Source organism: Solanum stenotomum, chromosome 9 (assembly GCF_019186545.1).
Source record: "Solanum stenotomum isolate F172 chromosome 9, ASM1918654v1, whole genome shotgun sequence".
Classification (NCBI taxonomy): domain Eukaryota; kingdom Viridiplantae; phylum Streptophyta; class Magnoliopsida; order Solanales; family Solanaceae; genus Solanum; species Solanum stenotomum.
Window position 1 is genome coordinate 29,854,325 of NC_064290.1, and position 23,645 is coordinate 29,877,969.

The window sequence follows — 23,645 nt, forward strand, 5'->3', positions numbered from 1 at the left end:
ACAATATATTTCCATTTTTTTGTGAGTTTGATTTCATATTCACAAAGTATTTTGTGAGATTTCCCTCTTTTATGTATTTCAAATTCGTCATGATTTTATTTTCATATTTGAGATTCAGTAGATTGTAGTAATCTACATTAGCATTCACACATCATATATTGTTTGATTTTTTATACATTCATATTTGATAATATTGAATTTTGTTTCTAGGGTTACTAATGCACAAGTGCATACGGATTCGAATTTGAGTTTGGTGAAAAAAAATCGAAAAAAGGAACATAGAGACAAAGAAAAAGAAGAAAGAGAAAGTCGGAGAAGAAGGTTGCAAAATTGTATTCATATTAATTTTTGTTTATCAATTGTTTTTCTTTTACTCAACATTTGTATTTTTATTAAGAACATTGGATTTCTTTTTTAGTTTGTAATCATTCAAATAGGTATGTCAAATTGATTTGTATTTTTTATTTAAGCATAGATGTATCCTATTTTTTTCACAGTCAGTTTGTATTTTTTTTAGAATATTGTATCAATCCTCAACAGATTGTATTATTTTCACTATGTATGTTTTTTTTTTCTAGAATCTTGTATCCTTATTTCTTTCATAGTCAATTTGTATTATTATTTTTTAAAATATTGTATCCTTCCACAACATATTGTATTATTTCCATCATGTGTGCTATTTTTTTTTCTAGAGTCTTGTATCCTTTCATAAATCATATTCATATGTAATGATTAGATTATATTGTGATACAATCAGTAATATTTTTGTAATACAAATAAAAGAAAAATATAATTGACAATCATATAATACAATTTTAATCACTGTGATACAATTTGTAGTTTTGAGCACATAAAATGTAAATATTATTGATATACAATTACGTTGAAAACATAATAAAAAAAGAAAGTCGATCCAATCGAATGGGAAAGGGGATTTCTTTGAAATTGTAAATGTTGAGAATTTTAAGTGATATGTTCATTTTTTAAAACATTATCTCTCCTGATTTTCTCATTTTAGTTATTATATAATTGTATTTTTGCAAATCAAACAAATAAAAATACATAAATGCAATACGTAACAAATTAAAATATTGACATTTTAAATAAATGTTGAAAGTGTGGCCAAGGGTCCTATTAAATGTCAAAATATTGACATTTTAAAAAATTTCCCAAAATCTTATCAAAATAGTTTTTTAAAAGACTTTTTAAATTTGATATGTTATATATACCCATGATTAAAAGAAAAATATTTGGCACTAAACAATTTAAAAAGACAAATAAAATGATTAAAAATTGAACAAGATTGATTATAACCCACTTTGATTGAATTGGATCTCAATTGTTTGTTGTCTTGACCCACCTTAAATAGTGCCAATTTGAGTTTGTTAGTTAAAAGTAGTTTATAATTGTTTGCAAATTTTAACTTACAAAACATGTCGCTAAGACAAAAGGTGTAGTTCGACTAGATTATAAACCTAGCCAAACATGAAACACACTGCTGTGAACTTTAAACATATAAACTTATTATTACTAGCTGCACTTAAAATTCCAATAGCTGGAAAATGTAAAATAATATCTGAATACATTATTTATCCAAACTGCTGGAAAGACGCAACTTATGCTGGCAAACCTCAAACATTTAACTCAACTTCAGGGCTCAGTGGTTCAAAGAGAGCTTCCACTTCATTGAGGTTCACTTCCTCCAAGCTGGATGGATTCCATCTTGGCTTCTGCAGAAACCAAACCCATTTAACGTTTTTCAATTCTATACAACAACAACATACCCAGTGAAATCCCACTAGGTGGGGTCTGGGGAGGGTAGAGTGTACGCAGACCTTGCCACTACCTCGTGGAGGTAGAGAGGCTGTTTCCGAAAGACCCTCAGCAAATCTTCATTCTATACGCGTTTTTCAATTCTATACGCCTAGAAAATTTTCATTCATACTACAGTAGACTCTTTTAATATGATGAATAATTATCACAAAGGAACATCAAGTAATAATACAAGAAGAAGACTCCTCATCTCTACCTTAAATTAATTAACGCAACACCCTATCAGAAAATGCACTACCAGGATTGAGAAGCAATCACACATAGTTATAACACATTCCACTATCATGGGCTTGCAAAACAAGAAACAAACCTGATCCTTGTCCACTAAGACAGCACGCACACCTTCCCTAAAATCATCACGCACAGCAGCTCTTGTAGCAATGCCATATTCAGTTCGCATAACACCAGGGAGCTGCATGTAGAATATCAGAAAGAAACAGAAAAGTTTAAACATATAAGAAAAGCGAAAGAATCATGAATTGATTTTTTTTCAGAAAGAAGAATATGGAAAGAATAAAATAAAAGCACAACATGAAGGAAGCTCACCTTCGACAAGTTATTCTCATTTTTGCCACATACAGATGCAACCCTAAAAAAGTACCGCTGGGTGAGGCAGAGAGAAAAGGGAGCCCCCTTTCTTAGCCCTTGCAGAGCATCCTGGGCCCATTCTGCCACTGTCAAGGAGTTGAATAACAAATGAAAAATGAAAAACAAAGCTTGCCCCACAAGTATTGATTTACACATTAAATAAATTGGGAAGAATCTGATTCCTTTATGAATGTAATGCTGAGTTGGCAACCATACCCAAAGTATCAGCACTTTGCTGATGATTTTCAAGCTCCTCTATTATATTTTTGACTGGCTTGTTACCACCAAATGTTGAAATGATTCTGGGTAAAAGAGACTTCAAACGGGATTCTGAATCAGGGTTAGTACTGTATTTTGCCAGAAGTTCTTTGATCTCTTCATCTGGATCCTGAGAACTGTTTCAAAATAAATGTCATAGAACATCTTTAAACTTCAAACATACCACTGAAATGTCATGCACCAACACAATAAGAACACTTATCCAAAGGAATAAGGATCACTAATCTTGAGCATCTGCAATGGGACACCAGATGGCCCTCATGAAGTAACTACTACAAACAACCTAATACATTAAAATAGTTTCCAATGACAAGGGGACAGAGAACTTTACCCAATTTCTGAAATCTTGAAGGATCAATGGAGTGAAAAACAACATAGATGAATGAAATGACAATAATTTTTTAATATATGGAATCGTCCCCCTTCCCCCCCCCCCCCCCCCCCCCCCCCAAAAAAAAAAAAAAAAAGAAGTCATACCCAACAACAATGGTTTTTCCTATTACTCCCTTGGTAGCTCAAACCATTAACCGCACAATTGGGGTTTGAAAGCCACTTCCATTGGGCTATCCCTCATCATGATAGAAAAATTTTAACATACTTGCAACACTTTAATGCAAAATCATCATCAAATTCCAGCGGCATAAATAATACGAAAGAAAAGACTAAAGGCCAAGGATCTGCACATGTTACATCTTGAGGTTCATATTGTAATAGAGGAAAATGCTGACATACAATGTAGCTGCCAAGAAAGTGTCTCTCAGTGTACCCAAATTTGCAGAAGGGACATAGTGACTTCCCAAACCAAAATACAGTGCATCAGCAGGTGTTGATATCCTACTTCCAGTCAGTCCAAGATAAGAACCTGTAAAAAATAATTTAAGGAAGCAATTAGGGAAATGAGCACGGACAGATATCATTTGCAGGATAATGGACACATATGTAATAGTTCTCAGCATCTTACTCTTAACAACCACCCACTCATATAGCCGAAAAAATGAGATAGGACGTTCTCACTTGAAATATTATTTCTTTTACTAGAGCAAAAGAAAATACAGAGGTCATTACTGACTTGTGTTGAAAAGGAAAAGATGATTAGGAAGAACCTGATGTAGAAATGGATTCACCTTATACATTACCGTTTTTTTCTCCAAAAAAAAACATAATATTGATCTGTACCGCTTATGAATTGTAACTGTTAGAATACGAATAGGAACAAGAATTATATATACAATACTACTTAGAATAGGAATAGGAATAGAAATAGTATATAGAATCCTACATAAAAAAGGATTGCACTGTAGTGTTTTAGTTGGAAAATGAGTCCAATGTAGTGTCTATAAATAGGGTCGCAATGTAATAATGTAGATAATTCAATAATATTCTTCTCATATATTCCTCACATGGTATCATAGCCTCTACGATCTTGGTAGAGAATTAAAGAGCTCCCGCTACTGGCAAGCGGCTATTACCCATATATGTCGCCCATCTGGCCAACGATTATGTTAGCAAAAGTTAGGTCATTGTGTATCTTTCCGATGACTATTTTTCATATCTAATTTTGCGTAGCACCGTGCATCTTTCCGATCACTACTCTCTCATACTTAATTTCCATAGTACCATGCAAATTTTTGGGACTACTTTCTCACATTTGATTTGTGTAGCTCAGTACATAATTCCGGTGACTACTTTCTCATATAGTATATGGAATCCTACTTGAAAAAGGATTAGTATATAGAGTCCTACTTGGAAAAAGATTATAATGTAGTGTCCTAGTTGGAAAAGGAGTCTCGTCAAATCACCATTGGTTGTACAGATTTTCAACATACTGATAAGTTCATCCATGGCTATGATGAAAAGGAAAAAAAAGGTCTCCTTGCCTTAATCCCCTTTTGGATTGGAAAAATCCTTCAGATGATCCAGTAATAAGAATAGAAAACTTGTTAAAGATGTCTAGAGAGAGAAGCTCCTATTTCTCTCTAGAATCTGGGAAGCAGGAATCATGTCATTCAAGGAGGCTCTAGCGTGGCCTGTGCTAGACCTCAGGGGTAGATGTCAACAACGTGGTTGAGCCAGAAAAACATAGTATTATTAGAAGTGTGTGAAGGGGTAGGTTGGGTGAAATATGACTACATCCCGGCCCATGGAAATGCAGGAGGAATTCTCATTCTTTGGGATGAGAGATAGGTGGAGTGTGTGGAGGTTTATACGAGAGTTTTCATGTTAGGAACATATTATTAAGTAGAATGGACTGGGTTTCGAGGGTGTCTATGGACCGGTGGAGAAGAGTTCCAAGGAGAGTTTCTGCAAGGAGTTAGGTGTTAGTATGGGGAGATGGGATATTCCTTGGGTGTTAGGGGAGATTTTAATACCATTACATTTTCAAAGGAGAGTGTTGGTACGGGGAACACTAGCCAAAATATATCCCATCTCCCCATACCAACACTACCCCTACCATCTTGTTGGTCTTCTAACACTAGCAAAGAAAAAGACAACACTACCCATCAGGGGCAGAGTCCGAGCAACATAGGTTGGAAGAGTAGATTGGACTGGTTCACTAAGACTCCGGGGTTGAACCGCCAGGAAAACACAGATCTGTTTGGATCAACGCCACAGAGAGGTCCAACCAGCAGGGAAATCAAAGCTCCGACACTGGCGGTCGAGCAAATCTTGAAGGGGACGATGTCAAGAGGTTTGAAGTCGAGCCGTGAGTCGAATAATAGACTTTCTTCTTCTGTTTCAGGGCTGGGAAAGCAGCAGATGAATGGATTTGCCGATAAAGAGAAGCCAGATGGCCAGAGTTACTCTTTTGGCAAGGCTAAAAAAGTCAATTCAGGGAAAGAGGGGCTTGGATTGTCCAAACGAAGGCCCTGGTGCCTTCAACGCTTTAGGGCGATACAGGTCTGAGTGTTTCTAGGCTGAAGATGCTCCAGCAACTCCGCCAGCACTGGAACATGTTAATGTTCATGCCAGAAAATGAAAATGGTGTCTTATGCTCAAGCTTTTTCCAGAAATAGAATGGGCAAGTCTCATGGGACTTCTAACAGTCCCAAAATCAATTTGTTGATGGGGAGAGATGTTGATTTTTCACATTCATACTTGTCCAGAAGGTCTTTTATAACTGGCAGCAGCAGTACAGAAGCTCAGAGAGCTCATGTGATGTCGTTAGCTAGCCTTGAAGATGGAAGGAACTTTACGAGTGGGGAGAGAAATTTCTGGAATTTTTGGGAGTGTCGTTTGAGGCGAATGAAGCAATGGTGCTAGAACTACTGAGAGACATTGAATAGGAGATAATAGAGGAGAGTAAGGATGGACAGGAAAGGAGTTTGGGCAAGGAAAATGGGGGAGCGAAGATTGTGGTACAAAAGGAGGATCAAGGAAGAGTATACAAAAATTGAGGGTAGCGAAGTGGCCAAAGGGGAGAGAAAATAATAGTGCTTTGATGGATTGCAAAAATATTAGTTAGAATGTGAGGGGGATGAATGACTCCAACAAAGGGCCATCATTAAAGCATGCTTTAGGGAATGGGGAGCGGATGTGATATGTATTCAACAAACAAAAATGGAGATTTTGACAAATAGTTTTATTAGAAGTGTGAAGGGGTAGGTTGGGTGAAATATGATTACATCCCGGCCCATGGAAATGTGGGAGGAATTCTCATTCTTTGGGATGAGAGGAAGGTGGAGTGTGTTAAGGTTTATAAGGGAGTTTTCATGTTAGGAATGCGGTTCAAAAATATGTATAACAGAATGGAGTAGGGGTTCGAGGGTGTCCATAGACCGGTGGAGAAGAGTTCAAAGGAGAGTTTCTGCGAGGAGTTAGGTGTTGGTATGGGGAGATGGGATATTCCTTGGGTGTTAGGAGGGCTTTTAATACCATTATATTTTCGGAAGAGAGGGTTGGGTGTAGGCCGGTGTCTAGGGCCATGGAGGAGTTTTTGGAGTTTATAAATAACCTTCTTCTTATTGATTTGTCTTTAACAAGTTCCTTTTTCACTTGGACTAGATCGGAAGACTCTTCATCCAGATCAAGATTAGACGGATTTCTTGTGTCTACTTCTAGGGAGGAGATGGCACCCAATGTGATTCAGGTTCCTCTTTCGCGTTTGTTATCGAACCATTCAACTATATTATTGAATGGCAGTAGAGGAAGGCGAACGAGATCTCCTTTTAGATTTGACAAATGTGGCTAAGTTTGGTAGATTTTCAGGATAGAGTGGCTAGTTGGTGGACTAGTTATGTAGTGGAGGGGAGGCCTTCTTTTAGGCTAGCCAAAAAGTTGAAATTACTTAAAGCAGATATAAGGGTGTGGAATAAAAAGGTGTTTGGGAGTGCAGAGGTGAAGATGAGAGAGATTATGAACGAATTAGAGGAGTTGGAGAGGATAGAAGTGGGGATGGAGTTATAAAAGAGGGAGAAAGAGGAAAGAAGGGCTAAAAAGTTAGTTAGTTGACTTGGCTTAGGCCCTAGAGGTTAGTTGGAGGCAAATGTCAAGAGCATTATGGTTGAAAGAGGGAGATACTAATATAAAATTCTGTTACAGGGTGACAGTAGCAAACAGAAGGAGGAACTTTATACAATCAGTAGAGGTCAATGGGGTGAGTCATGTAGGAAAACAGGAAGTAAATGGGGTAGTTATAGATTATTATGAAAAAAAAAATTAAAGAGGAAGCAAAGTGGAGGTCTACCATGGGGGTCTTAGGGTTCAGTCAAATTAGAGGGGAGGAGGGCGAGTGGTTGGAGAGGACAATCGTGAAAAAACCGGTGGCGTGTTGTGCGGGTGCTAGCTCCGAGCTTAGATGGTTTCTCTTTGGCTTTTTTTTCATCATTGCTTGAATATAATAAAAATCGACGTGGTGGATTCTATTGTTGAGTTCCAAGATAGTAGTGAATTCGAAAAAAGTTTGAATGCCTTGTTCATTGTCATCATCCTAAGCGGAAGGGAGCTATGTGCCTGAAGGATTATAGTCCTATTAGTCTAGTGGAAAGTATTTATAAGATATTTTCTAAGGTGCTTTTTATTAGACTTAAGAAGGTGCTGGATGAGCCTGTTTCTACTTCACAAAATGCTTTTGTGGAGGGCAGACATATACTGGATGTAACATTGGTGGCAAACGAAGTGAGGGATTCAAGGAGAAACTAGGGAGTACCAGATGTGTTGTGCAAATTTGATCTTGAAAAGGCATATGATCATCTGAATTGAAAATTCTTAGATTCCATTATGCTTCAAATGGAATTTGAGAGAAGGGGAGGATTTTTTTGGGGCTCGAGGGGTTTGAGATAGGGGACTTTCTATCACCAATGTTGTTCATTTTAGTTATGGAAGCTCTGTGCAAGTTGATAGATAGAGTTGTGTTGGGGGTTAGTTGAAGGGTTTCAATGCGGCGGTTAGGGGTGAAGTGATAATATCAATGTCTCATTTGTTGTTCGTGGATAAAACCTTGGTTTTTTGAGATGCAATTGAGACCCAACCAGATTATTTAGGCCAAATCCTCACTTGGTTTCAGGCGGTGTCAAGACTTCAAATTAATTTGAGGAAGTGTGAGATACTTTCTGTTGGGGAGGTGAATTATATTAGATTACTTGCTCAAGTTTTGAATTGTAAGGTTGGGGGTCTTCCGACTACATACCTTGTAGTACTGTTAGGTCCTTCAAACAAGGATGGCACTATGTGGAATCTAGCTATTTAGAGGGTGACGAAGAAATTAGCAAGAAGGCAGAAAAGATATTTGTCCAAGGGTGGGAAGGAATTGCTTATTAAGAGCACACTTTCTAGCATTCCCACTTACTACTTGTCCTTGTTTCTGGCTCAAACTTCAATCATTGCACAGTTGGAAATTTAAAGAGATTTCCTATGGGATGCGGACAAGGCAAGGAAGTTTCATTTGATGATGTAGGAGGTTGTCACATCTCCTAAAAATTGGGGAGGATGGGGAAATTAACGATTTAGTAGTCTTTCATAAAGCTTTATTCGGCAAATGGATATGGAAGTTTCGGGTGGAGGTACAAGCTCTATGGAGGGGATTGATAGGTAATAAATATGGGATTACAGAAGAGGGTTGGAAAACTAGAGATATTGTTTTGCATTTTGGGTGGTTTGTGGAGAAATATTATGAAGGTAGGGGATTATTTCGTGGAAAGTATCTCATTCTAGGTCGGAGATGGGAGGAGAGTGTATTTTGGGGAAATAACGGTGTGGGAACATAATTTCAAAAGATGAATTCCAGAGTTTGTATAGAATATCTTGCCAAAGAGAATGACAATTCAACAAATTAGGAGATCACAAGGTGGAGAGACTTTTTGGGATTTGGGATTTAGAAGGGATTTTCAAGATTGGGAAGTGAGTGAGTTTTAAAGTTTGATAGATCTACTTCATAGGCAAGTCAATCCGGTGGATAATCTTGATGTGTGGTGGTGGGGCCTTGGAAGTAATGGAGTGTTCTATGTGCGATCTTTTTATGAGACTTTTGGTTAGAGAGAAGGTTAAATTCCCTCGTAATGCAATATGGGCTCCAAGTGTGACAAGGAAGGTGTGTTTTTTTTTACTTCGCTAGCAACTAGAGGAGTAATTTCGTTAGTGAAAAATCTCAGAAAGTGGAAGGATGGCTGCATTAGTTGGTGCTACAGGAACAAAGAGACGGGCGAGGACGTGGATAACCTTCTTCTACATTATAGATTGTCCATGAGATTATGGTGGAATATGTTTTTGGATAGTTCAACACTCCTTGGGTAATGCCAAGAACTGTGAAAGATTTGATGCTTAGTTGGAAGAACATGAAAAGGAGGAGAAAATGAAAGGCTTGGAATGTGGTTCTGATTGCGTAAATGTTGGTAGTTTGGAGAGAGAAATAGGAGAGCTTTTGAAGGTGTAGAGTCAAGTTTCTTGCAGTTGAGAAGTAGTCTCCACTCCCTTAGTCTTTTGGTGTTGTTGAAAATACAATTAACTAATAAAAGTGTGCCTCTCTAACAAGATTAAGCTTTTAGATGAGATGCTCACACTTCAACATGGTATCAGAGCAAGCAAAGGTCTTGGGATCGAATCTCACTTACCAAAAAAGAATTTCCACATGCTTCGCCCATGAAAACAGAATTAGGCCCGCACGTGAGGGAGCGTGCTAGGAATATAACTCTTTGTAAAAGCTTAAGCTTTTAGATGAGATGGTCACACACTTCAACATGGTATCAAAGCAAGCAAAGGTCCTAGGATCAAATCTCACTGCCACCCAAATTAAAAAGAATTTCCACATGCTTGGCCCACAAAAAGAATTAGGCCGCACGTGAGGGGGCATGTTGAAAATACAATTAACTATAAAAGTGTGTTCTTTCTAACAGCTTAAGTTTTTAGATGAAATGGTCACACAATTCAACAGGCGTCAATGGAAAGTTCCTTGTTGTATAGAGGATTGGGTGGAGTTTGTAGAGTATCATATTTTGTAGAGGCATGATCATTTGGTATAGTTTTTGTATACGGCCGTTTTGGTCATGTTTATTAATGAAAATACTTTTACCTAATAAAAAAAAAGAACAGAAAACTTCATTGTATTGATGCAAAATAAATGCATTTACGGCATTTGTCCCTAAAACCCACGACCCTCGTAATATTGATCAAATACTTTGAGTTGACATGATTAAAAGATTTCTCAATGTCTAGTTTACAAAGGACTCCAGATTTCTTATCCTTCTACCTAGCATCAACACATTCCTTTGCAATAAGGGAAGCATCAATAATTTGTCTACCCTTATGAAGGCATTGGTGTTTGTTTACTATCTTCTTGATCAACCTTTACATTCTTTCAGCTAGAGTCTTAGAGATAATCTTGTAAATACTGCTAATCAGACTTCTCTCAAAATAAGCATGAGAGTGAAAATTTGCCAGTCTTGAGAATATCCACCTTCAAAAAGTAACGGCAAGCACTGAGAAATCCCATTGAATAACCATCAGGACCAGGGGCTTTGTCATTTGCACATAATCTGATAATGTGAAGCACCTCCTGCTCTTCAAAAGGCCTCTCCAATCATGATTTTTCCTCATCTGTGATTATGGTCTGATTCTAGATGGTAAAGTTGTGTCTCCATGTTTCAGATTGAGAATAGAGTTGTTTATATGGAGTGATGATTTCTTCTTTATAGCATTTGAGTCACTGACTTCCTCCCCATCGATCTTCAGTTTGTCTAGCGTGTAATCTCCAAAAAAAAAAAAAAATTGTAGTGCCTACCCCTGATTCCATTTATCTGAACCCACCCTTGTGATCGTGGTTGACTCCACAAATTAGTCTTTTCATTTGTTTTTCCCCTCTTTCCCAGGTTTTCATGTTAATCCCGAATGTATTTGCATGCCTTCCCCTTAGTAATCCTAGCCAGTGTTTTGGGAAGCGAGAAGCGGAAAAAAGCGACGAGGGCTCGCTTCACAGAAGCGAGAAGCGAAGCGTGCGCTTTTTTTAAGTAAAGCGATATTAGTATAAAAAAAATATATATATTAAATAACTGAATAGAGGTAATATATTCTTAGATTAGAAGTAAATAGATAGTCAATAATCCTCATAAGTCATAACATATAAAGTAAAAACATAATTAAATCACAAAAAATGCAGCAATAAAAATATAGAAAAACACACAGCAGCAACCAAAAAAAAAAAAAAACAGTAGCAGATCAGTCGCAGCAACCTCGCAGAGAAGAAGAAGAGAACTTACAGCAGTGGCCTGGCAGCAACCAAAAATAGAAAAAAACGTCGCAGAGCAGTCTCAAAGAAGAAGAGAAGAAGAGAACTTACAGCAGCAGCAGTCGCAGCCTCACAGCAGTCCAAAAAATAAATTTGAAGTCGCGATAGAGGTATGTGAAGTCGCGTAAGGATTTCAGAAATTAAAAAAAAAAAAAAACTTACAATTTCTTTAAAAAAAACCCTAATTAGCGCTTTTTCAAATTAAGCGCGCTTTTTCACGCTTTTGCTTTTCTTGCGCTTCTCGCATCTATAGTAGAAGCGAGTGCTTTTTCAATGTCGCCTCGCTTCAGGAAATAAAAGCGCAGGGGCTGCGCTTCGCCTCGCCTCGCGCTTTAAGCGCACTTTTCCTAGCTTTTTATAACACTGATCCTAGCCCACTTTGAACCTCTCAATTACTGTTGACCTGTCTGTGATTTGCATGCTAGAGCCCCCTTATACCATGTTAATGGTAAAGCTGCACCAATAGTTTGAGAGGAGAATTCAGTATTTGAGGTGTTTAACGGGGCCAAATCCATATCCATATGCAGCGAAGGTTGACGAGGTAGTAGAGGGATATCCTCTGCTGGGTCTTTTTCGTCATTAGCATCTGAGGGACAAACTCCTAAACTTTGTCCAGAGAGAAGATTGGGGAGGTGCTGTGTTGGTGAATCTGAGGCTCGTCAAATTGAATTGGTGCAGAATTCAGTTGTAATATACTAAATATGTTAGCATTTGAGTCTGGTTTATGACCGACCGACAGCCCTCTAGACTAATTTCTATTTTATTAAAGTGCCCACCTTCAATTGGGCCTTTCTTTTTGTGCCTTCTTTCTGTAATGATTTGTGTCTCAAATATGGCCCCAAATCCCAATTGTGTGCTTTGATCATGCATTACCCAGCGGGTTAACAGGTGGGTCGATATTAGAATTGAAGCTGGGCAAGTGTTCCTACGAGATGAGACTATTGAGGGCCTGCTCCATCAGACTCCCTTTTGCCATTTCGCCAGAGCCATTCCTCCCAGCTGATCTGAGTTAATGTGATTGTCATTTAGAATTGAAATTTGGAAGCTCTGGTCGCTAGAGTAAATTCTAGGACAGAAGTGAGCCCAATAGAGTCCTTTGTATACTCATTGATACCAAGGTTACCACTGCATTAATCTCCAATGGTATTAAAACTGTTAACAGATGACGCTTGAAGAGGAATGCCAAAGGCTTTGACCCATCTTTGTTCTGATTTTGATCACCACACCACAGACAATTTCTACCATTCCAAAACCACTCTCCTTCTTTGATTCTAACTGATTCTTGTCTCGAAGGGAGATCCAACGAGAAATGATTGTGATTAACGGGAGTGACTTTGAGACCAACAGTCAACTGTCATCTGCTAACGAACCATTTTTGTATCAACTCTCAGTTGGGACTTCGATTGTGACATTTTGAAAGATGTTCACTTCCAAACTCCCTCTTTAGTACTCCTGCTTCATGAGCAGGATTCCTTGGATACAGTCGGCAATCGAATGGTCTGTGCAGCTTCAATGTATCACTTGGATTGGTCTGTCGCCAGCTGAAATATTGGATTTGACGCCTTCCCAGATATCTTAGAATCTTCTCTGCAAGTTCTGGTCTATCCCCTACCGTATTCATCTTCTGGGATTATTACTGCATATTTTTTTATTTATTTTTTTCGCCTGGTAGAGTTTCTGTTCTCACATAATGCCCATAGTAGTAATAGTTTGGAAAAACTCTGAATGTCTACGCATGTATCTTCCTACCCCATCTTCTGCATTTGTTCCAGTGCCAATCGAAGCTTCTTTCAAAGCTTCACAGAACCATTGCAAGTTGCTCTCGTCAATCTTGATTTGCTCGTGAATCTTCTATTGCATTCGACAAGGACAAACCTTCTATCGTAAACCTCGGTAACATCTATTAATTCAAATGATTTGCCACCAGAAATAAAAAACTCTTCAATCCATAATTAAGCTGAAAAGGGACTTCATCAAAAAATTCATTGACCGATGAGCTGAGAAGGGAGATGGAAAGAGGAGAGTTTTCACACATTCCAAATAGACAAGCATTTTTTCGCCTACCGCAAAGCCTTCCGATAGTAATAGGTGTTGCTAAAACTTCAAGTCCGTTTTAATTAATCTTTCATTAATGCAACTTCCCCAGCAGAAAGAGAGAATGCATACCAACTGCCCCTTCGCCAGGACTATGTGCAGCTATGTAAGAAAATCCAACATCTGGAAACAACCCGATTCCATTTTCTGGCATAGCTAGAACAGTCCTCTGAAACAATATAAAGAGTATAAATAAGACCATAGTTGCAACAATCAGTACTCATACAAGGGGGGGAATTACCTCGGTGATAAGCCTATAGATACCATGACCTGATAAACCAATGCCAAAGCCCATTGTTATGCCATCCATGAAGCTGATGTAAGGCTTTCTGTACTTGGATATTTTGCAAATCAGAGAATACTCTGCTGCGAATACCTGTACATAAAGAATGAACACATTTCAATTTTCTGAAAGTCCTACTAACAAACTGAGTTGCAGTGTTCACTTCAAACATACCCATATATTAACATATTAAATATTAAGGCATCACTCAGAGGCATGCAGAACTGATATATGGTGCTAAGAGTGGTAGAAGAACAAGAGTGGAGCAAGTCACAGACTCATTATGGTGTTAAAGAGGTTCATAAATGGATGTGTGTCTGAGAAAGAGTATGAGTTTCCCCTCTTTAAATAGGACATATGTATACGTGCTATTATATGTAAACGAAGGGTTATATATCAAAAACATTTTTGCCAGGAGAATATATTAAGAACATAAAGAAGCAAATCATCCAATTGAGCATGATTAAGTGCAACTATCAACTCCAAGGATACATGCTAAAAGAAAAGCCCACAAGTATTAAAAAGGACAAATATTTTGAAGAAGAATAAACATGTTTTGCATTCAGAAAATATCAACTTGTGTGTACAGACATCACTCAGTTAAGAACAGTGCCATGAACCAACCACAAAGAACCAACTACACATACTTCAAGAATGAAGAATGTTCAAATGAATCACATCATTATAATAGGTACACCATCAAAGAGAAACTTATGAATGTCCTGTGGCAGACAAGTCAGCTTACTGCCAATTAAGTTCAAGTTTCTTCGAGACTCATGGCTAGATGTTTGATATTGATTCTTGGTGAACGATGAATAATGATGTGAATTGCAAGTTATTATTGACGAAAGCCTATTTAACTCTAAGCTTTTGAATCTACCTACACCATTGGTCTCCATTGTGAATGGCATTAACCTGACGAGCGATATTTTTTTTTTTGAGAAAGTTAACTGAACCTGACGAGCGATATTATTTGAATTTGAATTATTAATAGACCAATAGACACTCCCCATTGTGACTCAGATCTCACTGTCTCTTCCTTCTCTCTGGCACGTGAAATACGTGAGACACCTTCTCCAGTGGAACTTGCTGGGTCTTTGTCCCAGGGAGGTGAGGGACCTGATGGTGGTGTTGGTTTGTACACGGCACTCACAAAAACATGGAACAACTGAAATAGTACTGATCGCCAAAAAATTTGCACGGCGACAATCTTTCGAGAGAGAGAGAGTTGCTGTAACTGTACAACGTCTACCCCTAACCTTGCCCTTACACCACGTGTGAAGTAGAACACGAGAGAAATGGAAGAATGTTCTCAGTTGATTATTCTCCAATGTTATAGGGTGTTAAATAGTAAATGCATTTTTTTAAACAAGGAAGAAATCAATGCTACATAGTCACAATACCCAATGTCTCCCTACTTGATTCTAACAATATTCATAAGAATTGCATAAAAGGCTATGGTTCTTTTTATACCGCCTTATTAAGAACCAAACTAGAACAGATAATGGTATTCTGATTCTTTTTTCTTTTTTAAAAAAAAAAATACAGCTAGTGTATGTACCTCTGCTAACACATATTGTTATGATTTTGTGCACATTACGGGGACACTGAAAGACCTCAATCATAGCTGATTGACATTTTGGTCTAAACCAGCTTGAGCAACCCCTTCAGGTAAAATCACTAGTGTTACTGTTTCTAATATGCATCAGCATCAACTCAGCAAGACAATATTTATCCAATGAAACTACAAACAACAAAGACTGAGCTACAGAGCAGAAGAAATCAACAATGATTCCCAAACACAGCAGGAAAAATTGACATGTTGAGTACACTTATAGGGTAAATCTGATAATGTGAGAAAAACCTTTTGCACAAGAGGTGTACTTTTGTCCTTTTGAATTTCAGCAACAACCCCCTTAATATCCATCCCTGCATCAGAAAAGAAGTGTTACTCATAATATTACAAGAACCTGTCAAACTACGCATTGTAACTGCGACTTATAGGCTCTACCAAAATTGACTAATGATGTACCGACATAACTTGTTTAGGAAATAGATGCTGCAAATATACCAAATAAAGTACTAGCCAGTATACATCCAGTAAATTAAAGACTTTTGCGGGTTACCTGCTGAAAAGGCACGCGGGGAGCTACTCTCAACCAAAACACACTTGACCATTGGGTCTGTTTCCCACTCATCCAGGAAACTCTTGTACTTGATGTCCATATCTGTGTCACATATCAATCAAGCATGAGGTAGACAGAAATGTAACTGCTTAAATGAAGATGTAGTATATCAAATTCTCAAGCTTAGAGGGAAAAAAAGTACATATTTATACTAGTATTCCGATTTTTCCTTCCTTCCTTTCCTTTAACTCCTATCCTTGTTAATGGGAAAAACTATATATGAGAATACAAATTAAATACAGCCGAATTTCACTTATACACCTCAACTAGGGTCTGTGAATTTTGAGACACACGGAACAAAGGAAAACAATAGAAAGATTTGAGTGTTTGATTCAGCTCCAAACCGGTTAAAGGGAAGAAAAAAATGTAATTATAATGGGAAAAAATAAAAGTGAAGTTAAATAAAAGTTCACCGAGGTTCATGGCATTGAGAGCTTTAGGACGATCGAGAGTGAGAACAGCAACGCCATTAGGGTGAACATGTCCTTTGACAAATTCGTCGGCGCCGGAGGCCATGATCTCGATAGTTGCAGCGTTAATGGAAGGAAGGAAGAAGCAGAGAGGAGTGGTGGATCTACCAAAATCCAAACTTTAGAAGCCAATTAAATGAAAGGTGTCAATTAATTTTGAGTTTTATTTTGACAAAATGGTCTAATAGACACTTGTACTTGTATCAGTTTGTATTTTGAATCCTTTTACTTAATTATTTGTCAACTGAACCATTAGACTCAATTAAAATGAGACTTTTAAGTCCCTCCAATCATGTGTGTAGCCCACTCTCCTTTACATAAATGACATGTCATATTCACGTCATAAATATTAGTGTCATGTCATAATTATTTCATAACTATTTTTTAAAATTATTTAATAAAAGGTAAACTAATAAAATTTTAATTTTTTTTTAAAGTAAATCTCCATACATTTAAGGCAAAATGGTCTGGTGGACCCTTGTATTTGTATGAGTTTGTATTGTGAACCCTTCTACTTATCCATTTGTCATCTGGACCCCTGAACCCATCTAAACTCAATATTTTAAACACTTTTCTTACCCTTTAGTTGTGCGTGTACCACAAGCACCTGACAAGTAATTTTAAAAATAATTATAAAATGACACGTGTATATATATACCACTTCATGTCATCTTGATATTTTTATTATATTTAATTAATATATTTCTGATTTTTATTTGCCTTTTGCCACCAAACCCACTATTTTCCCCCACAATCTCATTTCATTTCTCTTTCATCTTCCTTACACATTTGTTTCAACCTCTTCTACTCTTTTCATTTGAGAAAAAACAACAATCCGTCTTTGTTTTCATCCAAATCGAAGAAGACAGGTTCGCCGCTTGAGTGTACAGTGTGTCAACGTCGTCCTAGATCAGTATCTGTGTGTGGCTATATATACCCACATTTTTTCTTTCTCATTTTTTTCTTCGTTCCCACAAAATTGTTTGAGTATTTTTGTTGGTTTTGTTTGATTTTTAATTTATCTATGTAAATTTTGTAACTTATTTTCGCATTTATATGTTGTTTAGTCTAGATTTCATCTTATATTTATGTCTTTGTTTAATTTTTAGCTTTTTAGTCGATTATATTGATTTTTTGGGGATTCTATTTGTTATGCTTTCAATTACATGTTTCATGATTTCTATTAGATTATAGGATTCTAAGTAAAGCAACTTTCATGATGATGTAAAAAACTACAATAGGATCAACCACAAAATGAAGCAAAGAATTAACTGGAAATGCATAGAAATAAAAGAGGGGTATAACAATGAAAAAAAAAAAAAGAAATTTGGAGAAAGAAGATCGAAAAAGAGGTAAGAAAAAGCTCAAATTTGTCTAATAATGGTGTTAAATACAAATAGGGAAGAAGATGACTTTATAAAACCCTATTGTGGCTATTAGACCTTTTTAACCAGATTTCACGCTTCTCAGGTGTGTGTATCACACGCCCCTTGGTTGTGTTTACCACATAGGACGCTAAGTCAGAAAACGTGTTTAATTTAAATGTTGAGTTTAGATGGGTTCAGGGGTCCAAATGACAAATGGGTAAGTAGAAGGATTCACAATACAAACGCATACAAGTACAAGGGTCCACCAGACCCTTTTGCCTACATTTAATTCTCCCCATTTTCACTATTCACGGCCAAAATCTAACGGAGAAGCCATCGCCGCCGTTGTCGCCACTTTTGCCGGTGAAATCACATATACTCTCTCTCTCACTTGTCTTCATCTCAGTCGCACACCATCACCATTTTCATATCCTCTTCCAACCTCCACAAAACCAACAACCTAAGCCACCACACTAATAGATCTGGTCGAGAAACCTCTTCGCCGCCATGACCTCGCACCCTCACCCACCTCGTTCTCCTCTCCACTAACCAGTGTCACCTCTCTCTCACACTCCACTGCGAAGCAGTGGTCTCCGGCGTGCACCACTAACGCCGTTTCTCTCACTCCACTACAATTCAGTGTGGTCTCTGCGAGTACCACCAGCACCCCTTTCTCCCTCCGCGGTTAATCAGTGGACTTAAGATGTGACCAAGATTTGGTAAAATGATGTTAATAGATTGTGGAGAAGAAGAAAAAATGGTTGGCAATGGGATGAAAATGGTTGAAAAGGACAAGTGGGTGAAGAAGAAGGAATGTTTTAATTAATTGTTTTTTAAAAAGTTATTTCTTTTATAAATTTAATATTTTTTAACTCAAAAATGTTATTCACTCGCCTAAAGAAGCGTGTAGTTACAAATTTTTGCCAACTTAGACATTCTAATGCCATATAAGCCTGGTCAATGGTCAGAGGAATTTGTTAAATTGTGTTTCATTTAGTTTAAGGGTTCAGTTGACAAATGGTTAAGTAAAGGGTCCAGAATACAAACTGATACAAGTACAAAGGTCCAGTAGACCATTTCGCCTTTTATTTTTTGTGACACTTTGACCAAGAAATGGTCAAATTCACTTTAAAATGTAATTAAGTAAATCTGGGACCAAATTAACATTTTCAAAACTTTCTAATCTTTCATAAAATACAAAAAAACACTTCATTTTTCAACTTTTATAATTCTATCCAAACTTTTTTTTAAAAAATGTAAAAGAAAATAGAATCTTCTTTCTTCTTCTCCCAACGTTCTCTCTTCTCTTCTTCTTCTTCTTTAGAGAATCCAAAAATCCAACTATCAAAACAAATATTCTCCCCCATTATCTTATCTTCCTCCTCATTTTCGACTGTGACTCTCTCTTCTTTTTGAACTGAAGATTGTGTTCGACTTAAATGGGTAAGTCAATTTTTTGAAAGATTTTACAATTTTTGAACAATACTAAGTTTTTTTCTTGGGTTAATGAACAATAATCGTTCTATAGATGTGAAAATTGAATAATAGTGTAATGGTACCTATTATTTATTATTTTTTAAAATCAACAAACCCAAAAAAGCCTTAATTTTGAGGAAATGCATATGTATTATTAACATTCAATGAAAAATCATTTTTTGTTGCTTTTGTTGTTTTTTTGTGACCATTTTGTTCATATGATTTTAAAAATATAGTCTTGTTCAGTTATCTAACAAATATTTCATTTATTGAAAGATGTGTCATATGTTGCTACATTTTAGTGATATGTTGGTATATATTCCAATAGAGTTGTCATATGTTGAAACATATCACCTATGTGTTAGGGCAACAAAATGGTCATATGTAGTAACAGAAGATTCATTTGTAGCACATGAAGATTTATGTGTGGCCACAGAAGATTCATTTATGGCAATAGAAGGTACATCTATGTCAACATATTATCCATCTGTGTCAACGTAAGTATAAATTACTACCCATTATTATTTTATAATCAATTGTAAACTCTCAACCTTTTTTTATTTACCTTGTAGATGAAATGATACAAGAAGCTTCAGCCATGACAACAACTCAATCTTTTATTGGTGTTGCTTCCTCTTCTAACATCAAATGCTATTTTTGGCTATGCAAAGATTGTACAACAACATGATTATTTTATTAGTCGTGTTAAAGAACTCACTGATATTTTTAAGGAAATGACTTATAATATTGATGTCCATACATCCAAGAAGATTTCACAACCTTTGAAGTGTAGGAGGTTGATAAAATCTATTTTCCAATCACTATCTATAATTAGTGAAAGAAAGAAATCAGTGATTACTGCTCCAGTATCACACTCAAACCCAAAAGGTAAGGAGAAGGAGAAGGAGAAGGAGAAGGAGAAGGAGAAGGAGAAGGAGGAGCAGGAGAAGGAGAAGGAGAAAGAGCAAGAGAAGGAGAAGGAGAAAGTGAAAAAGAAAGCGAAAGAGAAAAAGAAAAAGAAAGAGTAGAAAGTCAAAGTCGTCAGTTGTGATGTGAAGCAACAATTTCCATTTGAAGGTTTTTAACATTGACGGCGAGGGTCCAACTGAACTAATGTCATCCTTCTCGCAATGGATAAACGAGGGTCTTTACAAGCATCATGCAAAAAAGTAAAGTTGTTCAACTCTTATTAGTATTTTTTCTTGTTGTCCACTAAATATTTATTTATAATAATTACAAAATTGCAGAAGAGACAAGGACGATCACTACTTAGCCAATTGCTCGGATCTTGAGTTCAAATAACTTGATTTTGTATTTGCATTTTCAAAGAAGAAGGTCTGGTTCTACGTAATGTCTCAACCCAATAAGTGCTAGACTGATGAGGTAAATTCATGCCCACTTTTATCTTTTGATTAAGACATGAATACATACAAATAAACTGATACAGAAAAACACTTGTTGATGCATTTGTGCAGTACATGGATGTCATTTTATACTATTTGCGGAAGAAGTCAAAGCAACAGAGTCATTCTAAATATCGATATACCACTACTAATTGTTTTTTCAAAACATACATTGACAATGCCAGTGTTGTTCCTAAATATGAGAATAAAATCGTTGGCATTATCAAAGGGTTTGGTATACCTGTGGACTGCCTTGGCACCTCACAAATGAGGTTTATGTACCTGTAAATTGTAATGGGAATTTTCATTGGGTGTTGGCAGTCGTTGTATTGAAGGAACGACACATAAAGATGTATGATTCGATGTCCTCATCTAGGACTAACAGAAAATTGTGCGCTGAGATTCAAAAGTTGTCTACAAAGTTGCCAAAGTACCTTGACTCCAGCGGATTTTATGAACAAAAAAATCGAACCAACTGGTTAGTTCTTGAGTCTTACCAGGGCAAGAACAAATCTCACTCATTCGAAGTCATACATGTTACTGGTATTGCCCAACAAGCAAGCAATAGTTTGTAAGTAGTATCACATTATTTTTTTAGTCTAACCACTATCGAAATGTGATGTTAACATTAGGTTTATTATATTTACTAATTGATGATATACCAAGCAGTGATTGTGGAGTTTTTGTTGCTGCATACACTGAGTTTTTGAGTGATGTACAAATACCATCTGATGGAATTATTTCTCAATCCCTTCGCTTGAGATATGTTTCACTCCTATGTAATTATGGGATTTTAAAGACTCGAAGTGGCTATGTTAGTAACAATAAAGACCCATAGAGGCCTAGACCTAAAAAAGCAAAGTTCATAGATGAAAATGTTGTGGTTACCACCATTGATTAGATTGATGGTTATGTATACCATTGTGAATTACCTTTTTGTTGATAAGTTGTATAAAACAATTGGTGAAGTGTTAATTTTTGCTGATAATATTAATATTAATGAGTATTATTATTATTTTTATTTTGTTGGAACAATTGTCAATTATGATGGAAAGGAAGAAATGTGGTGTCTATGACAACATATATAACCTCTGTTGTAAAAAATACCACATAATTATCTCATGTTCCCTAACAGAAAGGATACATGTGGCAACATATGTCACAGAAAGAAGATATGTGATAATATATGTCATAGAAAGGAGATATGTGGCAATATTATATTATCATCAATTATTCATTTTTGCTGATAAAATTAATATTAATGATTATTAATATTATTTTTATTTTGTTGGAACAAATGTCAATTATGATTGAAAGGAAGAAATGTGGTGTCTGTGGCAACATATATAACCTATGTTGTTAAAAATACTACAGAATTATCTGTATGTGCCCCAACAGAAAAGGTATATGTGGCAACATATGTCACACTTTGAAATGTCAAAATTAAAAAAAATAATTAAAAAGGTTTAAAATAATCGTCCCTTCATTTTTCCCTCTCTCCTCTCCTATATAAAAAGTCATTTCATATTCCAAATTTAATTTATTTTTACTAATTTCCGTTTTCTTGTCTCATCTTTCCTTCCTTTCTCTCGTTCCATTATTCCTTCATAGATCAAGGTTGTTGTTGCGATAGTTTTTACAACATCAGTGGTAATCTATTGAGATCCTCTTCTACAACAAGACGTCGTTGCCCTCATCATTTATAGTTTATCGGTAATATGTTGTCAGGTAAAATTTAAATAGGATTTTGAGAAATACTTACTGGTATTAAATCAGGACATTTTTAGTGGTTTTATCACTTATTTCTTTGTAGGATTGTTGGATAGTTATTCCTTTTGAAATATTATCTGGTTTCAAAAACCTTAATTTGTAGTTCGTTGGTTAGGGTTTAGGGAGGGTTTTGTGGTTTGTTGGTTGGTTCATGTGTGGTATTGAATCGTATTTGTTGTTTGTGTTGTTATGTTTGGTTGTTGTTATTTTTGTTAAGAAATATTTGATTTTTGTGGTTGTAGATACAAATATAATGGCTCTTGTCAAAAGAAAAATTGTATTAAAAAAAGATACAACTGATACAAAGATCCAGAAGAGGCCTAGGACTAGAACTTGTAGGAAGAAGAATGAAAATTCGACTACCACTCTTTTAGAAGAACTAGCATCTGAAGCAGTTTCTTCTTCTCAAGTAGAAGCAGAATTTTCTCAAAAAGAATATGAAGAAAGAGAAAAAAGAAAAAAATGAAGTAGATGATGATGGAGAAAGAGCAAAAGAAGTTGAGGAAGAAGAGGGAAATAAAAAAGAAGTTGAGGAAGAAGAAGAACAAATAAATGAAGTTGATGAAGACAAAGGAAAACAAAAGGAAGTTGAGGAAAAAGAACATGAAAAAAATGAAGTTGAGGGTGATGGGATCAAAACTATCAATGCACACACTTTTCTTGTGCATTTGCAGCCTAATGCTATTGGTCATAACATTATGAGGTTAGCAATGGGAAAACCTTTCGACACCTTCAGGATCACCCTCAAGCAGAATGGTTTGGAAGATTTTTTTCGGAATAGTTGTTTTGGTCATTTTCTTGATTTGCCAGAGAATAATAATTCACGTTTTCAAATGACCGTGGTCTATGAACTTCTGAAAAGAAGGTTCATTTTTCAGAATCCTAAAAAGAATGATGAGGTTTTGATTAATTATTGTGGCATGCCACTCTTCTTTGGCAGAAGAGAGTTTGCCATAGTTTCAGGGTTAAAATGACATCCTCCTTCTGAGCCAGTCCCTGAATTCATAGTCAAAAAAGAATCACGGAGACGAAAGAAAGGAGGAAAAGAAAAAACAAGACAGTCAACTGAGGAGCAGGACTTGATGTTCCTTGTTGGCACAAGCTTCAAAAATACCGATTTAATATATTTGTTGAATGTCGAGGATACACCAAGGAAGCACAAAGAGTCATTGTGCTTACT

General features: G+C 36.4%; 1 protein-coding gene across 1 annotated transcript; it reads right to left on the minus strand.

Moving 5' to 3' along the window:
• Positions 1-1,537: 1,537 nt before the first annotated feature.
• Positions 1,538-16,564, minus strand: LOC125876476 (3-hydroxyisobutyryl-CoA hydrolase-like protein 3, mitochondrial). The gene is made up of 10 exons (XM_049557662.1): positions 16,393-16,564; positions 15,920-16,021; positions 15,658-15,722; positions 13,752-13,886; positions 13,583-13,679; positions 3,433-3,562; positions 2,638-2,816; positions 2,380-2,507; positions 2,144-2,245; positions 1,538-1,730 (listed from the first exon to the last, which is right to left on the minus strand). Exons 1-10 carry the CDS (start codon positions 16,493-16,495, stop codon positions 1,632-1,634), a joined length of 1,140 nt encoding a protein of 379 aa, XP_049413619.1. The 5' UTR covers positions 16,496-16,564; the 3' UTR covers positions 1,538-1,631.
• Between the last annotated feature and the right edge of the window lie 7,081 nt (positions 16,565-23,645).

Bases quoted from the DNA above. Each gene is read 5' to 3' on its own strand.
- LOC125876476 (XM_049557662.1), bottom strand. From the start codon at position 16,495: ATGGCCTCCGGCGCCGACGAATTTGTCAAAGGACATGTTCACCCTAAT. The intron at 2,246-2,379 runs GTGAGCTTCCTT...TTCTACATGCAG, and splicing joins ATGAGAATAACTTGTCGAAG to CTCCCTGGTGTTATGCGAAC. The intron at 1,731-2,143 runs GTTTGTTTCTTG...TGGTTTCTGCAG, and splicing joins TCTTAGTGGACAAGGATCAG to AAGCCAAGATGGAATCCATC.